The sequence below is a fragment of the Pteropus alecto genome, unplaced genomic scaffold (genome assembly GCF_000325575.1).
Source record: "Pteropus alecto unplaced genomic scaffold, ASM32557v1 scaffold43, whole genome shotgun sequence".
NCBI classification, from domain to species: Eukaryota; Metazoa; Chordata; class Mammalia; order Chiroptera; family Pteropodidae; genus Pteropus; species Pteropus alecto.
Genome location: NW_006435764.1, coordinates 6984685 through 6995902, shown reverse-complemented (window position 1 = coordinate 6995902; position 11218 = coordinate 6984685). Strand labels below are relative to the sequence as shown.

At 55.8% G+C, this 11218-nt stretch overlaps 1 protein-coding gene across 1 annotated transcript in view; it reads left to right on the top strand.

Moving 5' to 3' along the window:
- LGALS12 (galectin 12) overlaps positions 1-7782 on the top strand; it is a 9407-nt gene extending 1625 nt beyond the window's left edge. The window contains exons 2-9 of the mRNA XM_006911183.2: positions 237-325; positions 423-636; positions 1474-1593; positions 2172-2210; positions 2832-2858; positions 3446-3534; positions 7046-7196; positions 7636-7782. Coding sequence (XP_006911245.1) covers positions 237-325; positions 423-636; positions 1474-1593; positions 2172-2210; positions 2832-2858; positions 3446-3534; positions 7046-7196; positions 7636-7782 — 876 coding nt within the window. The remainder of the gene's footprint in view (positions 1-236; positions 326-422; positions 637-1473; positions 1594-2171; positions 2211-2831; positions 2859-3445; positions 3535-7045; positions 7197-7635) is intronic.
- Positions 7783-11218: the final 3436 nt, after the last annotated feature.

Here is an 11218-nt window from a genome sequence, read left to right as displayed (position 1 = left end):
CTCCAAGGGGCAGTGGAGCTGAATTCGGCTTCCCCGGGGCCGTGCGGCTTTGACGGTGAAAGTCCAGGAAAGGGGAAAAGGTGGAAGAGAATGTTTCAGAGAAAACTAATTTTGCACCATAAGGACATTTTCCGTTAGGGGCAGGAGAGCTGAGTTCTCTTGTTCTACCACTCCGACGTAAGGGTCCCTTGGCCTTTTCTCCACCCGTGTATGGATGGGTTTCTCCCCTTGTTCAGGTGGTTCCTTATGTCACGACAATTTTTGGTGGCCTGCGTGCAGGCAAGATGGTCATGCTACAAGGAGAGGTACCCCTAGATGCACGCAGGTAAGGGAGTGCTCATCCGCTTGGGGGTTCCTCTCTGCCTTCCGGTCTCTGGGGCCTCTGACCGGAAGTTCCCTCTGAAAGCCCCGCCTCCCACCAGGTTCCAGGTGGATTTCCAGTGCGGCTGCAGCCTGCATCCCCGGCCGGATATTGCCATCCACTTCAACCCTCGCTTCCACACCACCAAGCCCCACGTCATCTGCAACACGCTGCACAACGAGCGCTGGCAAGCCGAGGCCCGGTGGCCCCGCTTGGCCCTGCAGAGAGGAGCCAGCTTCTTCATCCTCTTTCTCTTTGGAAATGAGGAAATGAAGGTAAATGGGGGTGTCTAGAACATGTGTCCTTCTGCCCCACCCTTCCTTCTGCGGAGTTCCCCATGTCACTGTGTTAAAGAGAATGGGGTGAGAGGTCAAGTACAGAGAGGACCAAGGAGTTGCCGAGCCCGGGTCCCAGCAGTCCTGGGCCCACACCGCCTGGGACTCGTGGGAACTCTGTGGTGCTCGTCCCTGGAGAGGGTGCCACTGTCATAGTCGCAGTAAGTCAGGAGCACCTGCAGGGTGCCGGCACTGATCTAAGCCCCTAAATATCGGCTCACGGAATCCTCGCCATGACCTATGAGGAAGGTACCTCCATTCTCCCCCATGTCACAGCTGAGGGGCCGGGCACTGGGAGAGAGAACTTGAACTTGGCCTCCGGGCTTTCACTGCTGATGTGAACCCCCGCCAGAAAGATGACGGGATTCTCGAACTTCTCTAGAGGGAAGAAGCTTGTGGGAGACACGAGTGGAGGGAGAGACTGTGGGCTAGGGGTCCACACAGCCTCCTGAGCCTCCTTTCCTCACCTGTGCCTGGGGATGCTGCCGCCGCCACTGGCAGGTCTGCGGAGAGGCAAGAGGAGGGTGGGTATGGGGACGTGCAGTGTCAGGGAAGAGAGAGGCATTGAAAACTGCCTCGGTTCTGAGGCCAGCTCTGCCACCCGCCAACTCTGCACCTGGGGAAGCTCACTGAGGCTCCACGAGCCTCGGGCACTTTGTCTGTAAAATGTACCTGCTTCACAGAGTTGGGGTGAAGCTAAATGAGGAAAATTCCAGGTAAGAGCGCTCACCAAGGCGTGGTCCAAATTCAGCGAACAGCCCCTGTGTGTGCCTCCAGGTGAGTGTGAACGGACAGCACTTTCTCCACTACCGCTACCGGCTCCCGCTGTCTCGTGTGGACACCCTGGGCATATTTGGTGACATCTTGGTGAAGGCCGTTGGATTCCTGAACATCAACGTAAGTTCCCTTGGAACCAAGGCCTGGGTGACAGTGTCTGCCGACTTCCTCTGGTGCCTGGACAGGCCCGGGACCCCTTCCTGCCTCTAACAAGCCCTGTCACACCAGTTACAGCCAAGGTAGAGGGGCTCCACTGAGGTGTCGGATATGAGTGGGGTGAGGGGAAGAGAAGGAGACTGCAGAAGGGGCCCAAGAGCCTCGGGCAAAAGTCCATACTGGGCGTGGGGCCTGGTCAACACGGAGGAGCAGTGCCCGGGAGGAGAGTCACTCAGAGACTTGGAGCCGCGGGGCCCAGACATAGCAGCTGGCTGCATCACTCCCGCCTGAGCAGCTTATTAAACACGTAGCGTTCTGGGGCCGGCCACCAGAGATGCTGATTTGGTATGTGAGGCGTGGCCTAAGGATCAGCACGTTCATGATGCCGGGTTTGGGACCCTCCGAGGAGGCCCGTAGGGAGGACGAGGAGCCGTCAAGGCTGAAGCGGCCTCTGTCCATCTCCCGGGCTCAGGCAGGGCAGCTGGCCCACAGAGTTTACAGTGGCCCCGAATCCTGTTGTTGCTTTTTCTCTTTCCAAACAGCCATTTGCAGAGGGTGGCAGCGAGTACCCAGTTGGACATGTGAGTCTCTTGCGAGCAAATTGGGCCCTTGTGGTCCCAGCCACGGGAGCTGAGCCTCTGGTTCTCCGTCCTCCCCCAGCGTGACCTGCCCCTTGCTGGGCTGCTGATCCCCTTGCACAGGCCCAGCTCTCCTTCCCCCACTGCGCAGTTGCCATGGATACAGCTGGCTCTGCCTCAGTCCCTGGAGAGCCGGGATTTGCCCCTCCCAGCCAGACTCCAGGAGCAGCCTGGGAAGGTGGGTGGGGATGGGATGGCTGCCCAGGATGGGCAGGGCCCAGTATTCCTATCAGAAGATCCCTTTAGGTTGGAGCTTTCGATTCCCAGAGCAACCCCTGGAGGGAGCTGGGGTTGGCCTGAAGGGCAGAAGGGGAGGTGAGGCCCAGGTACTTGCCCAGGGCCACGTAGTGAGTGAATGACAGACCCTCCTCCAGTTCTTCCCGTTACTCCAGAGCTGGTGTCCATCTGAGTCCAAGAGGATCACATGGGGCTCCAGTCCTTCACCTGTGGTGTCTGTGAGGGAGACAAACCCCAAACCTCCCCTACTGTAATAATATCAAGAGGTTCCCTTTCATGAAGCAGACACCATGCGACCTCCACGTCCCTCCTTTCTTTCCTTGACAGCCTTTCCAGCTGAGGAGCCCCAGGCTGGTGAGTGACCTCCTTCCTCATTCTGGTGGGGGTGTAGTCCCTCACCTGCCCCATGGGGGTGGCAGGGCACCCCCACCTAGTGGGAAATGCTCTCAGCACCCTGCATAGAAAGTGCAGGCTGGGGTGGGCCGACAGCTTCAGGTCGAAGCTCCAGCTTCATTGGACCTTTCCTCCATTTATTCTGCATATAATTATTTGATTCTCTTCTGCGTCAGGCCCAGTGTCAGACTCTAGGATAGAGAGACAAACCAGCCCCAGGCCTCCAGTGGCTCACGGGCTGCTGAGGTGGCAGACCAATGAACGGGCCATTACACTTTGGGGTGCAGCGACGGGGGACATATATGATGTCACAGCACAGACAGGCACCCACTCAGCCTGGAAACGCCAGGGAGAGCAGAGTATAGGGGGCCAGGCCTGCAGGAAGCGTTCAGTAAATGAGCAGAGCTGAGTCTCCTCCTGGCAGAGACTCACCTGCTCCAGCACCACTCCCAACCCCTGCCGGCCCCTGAGGGTGGCCCACGAAGCTGCTCCTGGGGACAGCAGCTTTCCCTGATCCCCTCTGTGAGTCATCTCCTTTGTTCCTTCAGGAGGTACCCTGCTCACGTCCCCTTCCCCGGGGTCTGTGGCCCGGACAGGTCATTGTGGTGCGGGGGCTGGTCTTGCCAGAGCCCAAGGAGTAAGTATGAAGATGGAGGGAGGGAGAAGCATCTCTGGGCCAGGCATGAGCTTCGTACATGGGCATTTCCTCGTTAGTCACCAATGCCACCATTTAATCCCCGTCTAGCAGATGAGGAGACAGCATAGAGGGGAGGTATGCTGCGTGGTGTCACAGGGCTTGTAATAGGCCGGCTGGGATTGCGACCAGGACTTGGGCTGCTTTCGTGGCCCCAGAAGCTCTAATTCTGGGAGCATCTTCCTTGCTAGTATACCAGGTCAGGGCAACCAGCCTCTTGTCACAAGTCCTCCCTAGGGCCTCAAGAAAGGCCCTTGAAAGGTGCAGGCTGAGACCTAGAGAGAGGATGCCACCTCCCATGATGACACAGGGCGTGGTTTAGGAAACACAGCCCACTGGCCCCAGAGGGAAGCCCTGGTGCTGTGAAGTGGGGACTTGGGAGGCCACAGTAACCAAGTGAATTCTCCACCAAGGGGCGCTCCTGCTCCTTTTCTCAAAACTGCAGGCTCAAAGGGTTTCTCTTTTTCCTCCTTCCCTCCCCTCCCCTCCCCCTCCTTTTCCTCTCCCATTTCCCTTCTCGTCCCTCTGTCTTTCTTCTTTCTGGAATTGCATTGGGTTTCATAACTTTTCTGGGCTAGATTGCCTGGGTTTGGCTTCTGCTGAGGACACTTGCTACCCAAGCAACTTCAAGGTTATTCCTTTTCTGTGCCTCAGTTTCCTTGTCTATAATAAGGGGTGATAATAGGTCTGGCTTCAGGGGTGATATTGTTGCAGAAAAATCAGACTGACAAGAAACCAAGCACCACTCGGAGCGTTGGAGAACTCAGGTTTATTACACCAGCGGCCCCGGGAAAGCTAGCGCTCTGAAGATCTGGGCCCTGAGCTCACGGGAACCTTGCTTTTATAGGGCTTATATCCATGCAGTTACAGTTGGCATGGGCCGATTGATTAATTTGTCCTCAGGTGGTTACAGAGAGCAGGAGTTGCTGTGGGCTACAGGCAGTTATTAGGCAATACAGCTGTTATCTAGACAGAACAAGCAGAGGGGAGGGTGAGTCTTCAGTTGATCTCAAGGTCACCCTGCCCTTTGGCCTATGTGGCAAGCACGTCTACAGAAGCAGAACAAAGAGCCGATTACAAGGTTAGCCATTTGAGTGGAAAATCCCTCTTCAGTATAAATGCTTAGAATTGTGCCGGGCACATAGCAAGCGCTCCACAAATGTGGTGGTATCAGAATTTTCTTGCCGGAGGCGGGGAGTAAGGGGAGCGGCCGCTGTTCTACTCTTTCTCCTTTCGTTTTGTGTTTGAAGTCACTCCCCTCACTAACCCCTTGCCCTGCACACTCTCGCATTCTTGGCCAGGCATGCTCATAACCCTGGACAGCATGAGCCTCCAAAGCCAGAGCTGGATTCCTTATTTTGCCTCTTTTAAACTGTGGTCTTGGGCAAATCACTACACTCCTCTGGGTCTAGAATCCTGAGTTTCTCCATCAGGAAAAAAAAAAAAAAAGAGAGAGAGAGAGAGAAACAGAATCCCAACCCTATAGGGAAAATGAAATAGTTCCCAGTGATGGAACTGCCCCCCCATTCCCCCCCCCCCCCGCAAAAAAAAAAAAAACTTGGAGACATGAGACCAGGTTGATATTGTAGCTCAGGGTCACGTGGTTATTAGTGAAACAGCAAATAATTTAACTGCTCTCTTGCGAGGCCCATGAACTTGTGTGCCCTCAAAGGCCTGACAGGTCACGTGAACAGTGAGGCACCTGGTTCACTGTAGGAAGCTGGTGAAGTGAAAAGAATCTTTCCATGGGCCCACTCAGATCTTCTGATTATTTCTAGAGAGAATCTAGAAGCCATCTTTTATCTAAACTCTCGCCTTTTTTAATATGCTATTACTTTAAAGTTGAAGAATAGCACTGGCCAACCAGAACAGTTCTACAGGCCAGTTTGGCCGTGGGCCACCAACGTCCAGACGGCACAGTGCCAGCCCTGAGCACAGAGCCTACAGTAAATGTGGCTGCGGCAGCAGCTTTGAAAGTGACTGTGTCTTGAATTGGACAAATGGAGCGAGAATCGGAGGTCGTGGGGTTTGTTTGCACAAAACGTGTACCCTTCCTCTCTGTCCTCTCCCCGCAAGCACTGAGGTTGGGGGGCTCCTGTCGCAGCCTCAGAGTGCTTCAGCAGAGCTTCACCGGCCATCTGGATGGAGCCCGTCACCCCACCGAGGGCTGTGCCGGACGGGGCTGAGGTGGGAGGACTGAGGACTCCAAGAGTTTTCAGGCCAATGGCAAGACGTCGCCTTTGCTTGGGAAGAGCCTGGGGAAGGGGTTTGGGGCGGGGCCTGGCCAGCTCCCGGCCTCAGCGGGGTGGAGGCTTCATGCAGGCCACGCTCCAGGGTTCCTGCCTTCTGAGCTTCTGCCCAGCGTTCAGCCCAGAGCCCCTGGGAGTGGCCTGAAAGGCCCACCGGGACGGGCATGCCATGCACTTGGCCCGCCATGTGGATCCTGCTTCTCTTCTCAGCTCCCAGCCACTTCCTGCCAAGTCTCAGTCAAGGTGACTGTGGACACAAAGCAGCCTGTGTCTGCCCTGCCTGAGAGAGGCAGCCGCGAGGCAGTAGAGAGAGTGCCCCAAACCTGGAGTCCTGAATCCTGAGTCACATCCTGGCCCGAAGCCCCACAGCTGTCACTAGCAACAGAGCAAGTCCTTTAGCTTCTCGTCCTTGTCAGTCAAAGGGACGTCACTCATGGCACAGGATTTCTGTGAGAAGTCCAGAAAATCGACGGTAGCGTCGACAACACCTAGTGTGTGCCAGGTACTTGCTGAATTTCACATACACCATCTCCTTTGCTCCATCAGTGGCCCTGTGAGGTACGTGTTGTGTTTTATGGCATTATCTTTAAATAATAGGTGCGATACAAGTGTTTATTATATACCAGGTACCTTCTAACACTTTGCACACATGTGGCAAGTCGTTTAATTCTCACGACCACCCCACAGGCAGGTGCAGTACTGTTGTTATCCCCCACGATACAGATGAGGAAACTGAGGCACAAACACTCGCTTGCCCGAGGTCACCGGACTAGAACGTAGCAGAACCAGCGTTGAACCCAGGCAGCCTCGCTCTAACCCCGATGCTATTTGCAGAGCGCGTAAGCCACTCCCTGGCACGTGGCACTTAACAGATGTGAGCTGCTACTATTGTAACTATCCCCCTTTTGAAGAGGACAGACTGAGGCCCAGGCAAGGTCATTTGCTCCCCCATCGTCCTGCAGCCAGTAAGTGGCAACCTGGGGATTCCATCTCAGATGGGAGACACGATCAGGTGTTTCCACTCTGAGCTGTTAGGTGACTAAGCGCTTGTTTCTGAGGTGGAACCTACCCAGTCTCCCAGCCACTCCCCACCGCCATCCCACCCTTCAGGGCCCAGCAGCAGCAGCCAGGGGTGGGGCGTGGGAATCAGGGAGCCACGGCCTGGGGGCTCCGAGAGCTGAGCCTTCTCTGGCCCTTTCCCGCAGTTTCACGCTGAGCCTGCTGGATGAGGCCGCCCATGTTCTGGTGACACTCAGGGCTTCCTTCACGGACAGAACTCTGGCCTGGGTCTCGTCCTGGGGACGGAAGAAGCTGATCTCGGCCCCCTTCCTCTTCTACCCCCAGCGATTCTTCGAGGTGAGTCAGAGCCAAGGATTCCCATCCTGGGGGCAGGGAAGCTGAGCTTGCTGGGGAAAACGTCCATGCCAGGGGCCCGACCCTCCACACTGGTGCCGGGCGCCCCGCCCGCGCCCAGGAACCCCGGCACAACCAGTCGGGGTGGCCCAGGCACGGGCATTACTAAAAAGCCTCACAATGGCCCCAGCATGCAGCCGGTGTGGAGAACTCTCCTCTAGAGGAAGCTGCCCATTACAGATGGTGAAACTGAGGCCCAGGGCTGAGAAGAGCCATGTGGATCTTGACAAGCTGGGCCCTAGCCCTGTCCTGTTCCACCGCTGGGCGCCCTGTGGGTCCTGTCTCTGTGTCCTCCGAGGGGAGGAGTGGCTCGCTGGGGGCATGGGGCAGGCAGCAGAGGGTCCGTCGGGAAGTCTGCAGCCCTCACGCCCTCCCTTCCCAGGTGCTGCTCCTGTGCCAGGAGGGAGGGCTGAAGCTGGCGCTCAACGGGCAGGGCCTGGGGGCCACCAGCCTGAGCCAGCAGGCCCTGGAGCGGCTGCGGGAGCTCCGGGTCAGTGGTGGCGTCCAGCTCTACTGTGTCCACTACTGAGCGGGGAGTCGGGGTCGAGGATGGCCAGCCCGTGGCCTGGGGCCACCCTCTCCCCTCATTAAAGTGCCCACCTGGTGCCCCTGCATCAAGCTGGGCTCACTCTGGGGCCACCAGCCTGAGTCTGCCGCAGAGGCCAGGCCCGGGGTGTGCAGGCTCCTCCCGCTCCAAACGTCCTGGAGCCGGGGGCTGGGCTCCGTCTTCCTTCAGGGCCGAGAAAGAAGGCAGATTTGCAGCCTAACAAAGACTCAAAACACAGGGGCTTAAGGGATTCGGATGTTTATTTCCTCTCATCTAACATTTTTGGAGCCGACGGTCCACGTCCAGGGGAGCCTCTCTGTTGTCCTTGTCATCGTCCCATCACCCTTAGGACATCCGCGTCATCTGTCTTCCAGCACTTTGCCGCACGTTTTATTGTTGTAAGAACCGGTGACATAGACGGGATAGAGGGTGAAGCGTGGCGGAGGGGCGCCGTTCCCGTCCGCGGTCACGGAGCTGGTCCATGGGGCGCAGAGCCACCACCAGGCCTTGTCTCCTGGTCAGCGCATGCGCCCAGCGTTCTCCGCCGATGCTCCTCGCGACAACAGGTCCCAAAGCGCACCGTGCTATCCCAGGAGGAGGAACACCGACCTGGGTTCAGATCCTGACGCCTCCGTGAGCTTAGATTTCCCGGGTTTGGGCAAATTCAGTGTGCCCCTAGGGAGATGGCAGCGACCCGGCAGAGTGGTTGCGAGAACTGCGAATCGAAGTTGCTGAAAATGCCCCGTACCGAGTGGGAACTCGGTGAATGGTGGCTCTGATCGACGTTCTGAGAAATACGTTGGCCCCACTGATGTCACCAACACCTCATCTCCAGCACGAGCCGGACCTTAGAAAACGAAGGGTCTCACCGGTGGCGACAGCCTCACGGGTCAGTGACAAAGTGCTCACTGCTGCTCACGGGTCTACTCCATCCGTTCAACAACCTGCCCCTCCGCAGCCCCGACCCCCTCATCCGCCGGCCAGCGTCTGGATCATGTAGTCCAGGGGGCTGTAGACCGGTTGCTTAAGGATGTGATGAACTTCCCTGGGAATCACAGACAGACAGACAGACTCTGGGTTCCAGAGGGTGTCAGGGTGTGGTGCAGAAGGAGGGGACAGGTCACTCACGGCCAACCTTTCACTGATCTCCACCTCCCCTTCTCTCTCTCTCGTTATCTGTACGATTCAGCGACTCAATGTGCCCTGCTCTGTCCACCTGATTGTTCAGGGGACAGCTGTCCTTAACTCCCCCTTTTGTGCCAGGCCCCATGCTGACGTTTGACATGTTATCTCCTGTCATCCCTCCCTGTCCCAAAGGGGTATTACCACACCCTCCTAATGAGACTGTCTCCTGAGCCTAGGGGAGACTTAGTAGCAGGTCTGAGGTCTCTTCTGGGATGTGGAGGAGCCAGGATTTGCAACCAGGATCCACACTCGAGAGCCGTGGCTCCCTCCATGGAGCCGGGCTGATGCCGTGCAGACCTTTTGCTGTGCTGTGGGGATTAAGGAACCAGCCTTTCATATCTTTGGGATTGTGAGCAAAGTGGAAATTGTCACCTTTCCCCCAGGGCCAGAGTAGTGGTAGCCATGGTGACCCCACTGGAGGACGGCTTTTTCCTGGGGGCCACTTTCTGGGGAGGGTTGCTGGTGGTAGAGGCAGCAGCATAGCAGCCTGTGAGATGAGCGTTCTGGGGCTCATTATTTCTGAGCCCACACGTGGGGCATGCAGGGAAATAGCTGGGATTCGTTTTGAGGAAAGATAATTTCCAGAAATCCTGGAGCAGACTGACCCAGGTTAATTTGGGCACTTAAAGTACAATGACTTCATATAACAGCCACAGCTAAGTAAAGGCTAGACTCTTTGTGATAAATAACATCCAATGGAAAGTGACCGAAAGAAGTCCCTGGAGTTCTCGTGGAAGACGTCCTTCTGGCAGGGATGTTGGAGTCAGGCACCAGATGCTGGGGTTGGCCAGAGGAATTTTAGTTCCTTGCCTACCTCAAGAGTGAAATAATAGCAAGGCAGAAATAAAGTGCATTGAGCAAATTTATCGAGCATCTGCTCTTGGCCAGGGATCATGCTAAGGCATCTTACATCATCTCATGTTATCTCAACGGAACACAATGAAGCAGTTATTATTGCCCCCAAATTATAAATGAATAACCCAAAGCTCAGATTTTAAGAGCTTTTCCCAAGATTATACAATTAATTGCAGCTGCTTCCTTTCTGAAGCTTGTCGAGTCAATTAAGTAGTGGAAGTATTTGATGAAGGGGTCACTGGATTCGTTAGCTTGATCCTTCAGGATGCTCACAGTCTTGTCATAATTCCAAAAGCCAGTGAGAGAGAATCAGGCACAGCTGGTCTGCAAAGCAGCCTCTAACTCCAGAATTCTTAATGGCTTCAAGCCGTTATTACTTTTGGTGAGTATTTCTCAAAGAAGACCCATGATCGCTGTCAAAGCCAGAGACATTCCAATAGATGTCCCTGTACAGTTCATACTCTGAAAAGTAGAACCGTGAATTAGAGTCACAGGAAGGTACAAGACTGACGCTCCCTCTCCCTCAAGTCACACGAAGACAAACCAATTCTCCCCTCCGTCCCAAAGACCTCTCTCCAGGGAATAAGTTGACTGTGTCCCCAGGAGCTCACGCTTCAGCAGCTCCCCCTGGGGGATAAGGGAGCCCTGTCTGGGTCCTGGCTCATTCCTAGCTCTCCTTGACAACACACAAGACTTTTCAGGATCTGCCCTCAGGGCTGAGCTCAGAGGCAAAGGACGGCAGCCAGGCCCTCCCGCAGAGGCCCTCCATCCAACCCTTCATTCTGCACATGAGGAAACTGAGACTCGGGGGGAGCGGCCCCTCCGAAAACTCTCAGTGGGTTAGAGAGAGTTTGAGGTCAGGTGTCCTCTATTTATAGGCAGCTCAGTACTTGGGAGGGATTCAGATAGAAGGTTGGATGAGGTGGCACTGAGAAGTCAGGGACTAGAGCAGAGGTCCCCAACCCCAGGGCTGCGGACCAGTACCAGTCCGTAACCTGTTAGGAACCAGGCCGCACAGCAAGAGGTGAGTGGCAAGTGAGCAAGCAAAGCTTCATCTGTATTTGCAGCTGCTCCCCAGCGCCAGCATCACTGCCTCAGCTCCACCTCAGATCGTCAGGCGTTAGAGTCTCGTAGGAGCACCGGTCCCTGGTGCCAGAAAGGTTGGGGACCACTGGACTAGAGGGCCCTAGTGCATGCTGGTGGGAGGCAGGAGAATGTGTAATATGGCAGCTTCAGAGTAACAGGATCTATGCTGATAAGCCTTAGATAAATCATGTGACTTCTGTGAGCCTCAGCTTTCTCTTCTGTTGAAAGGAATACAAAATACTGGTCCCCAGCACCCTGCAGGCTTGTGGGAAGAGCAGCTGTCAGTAACGGC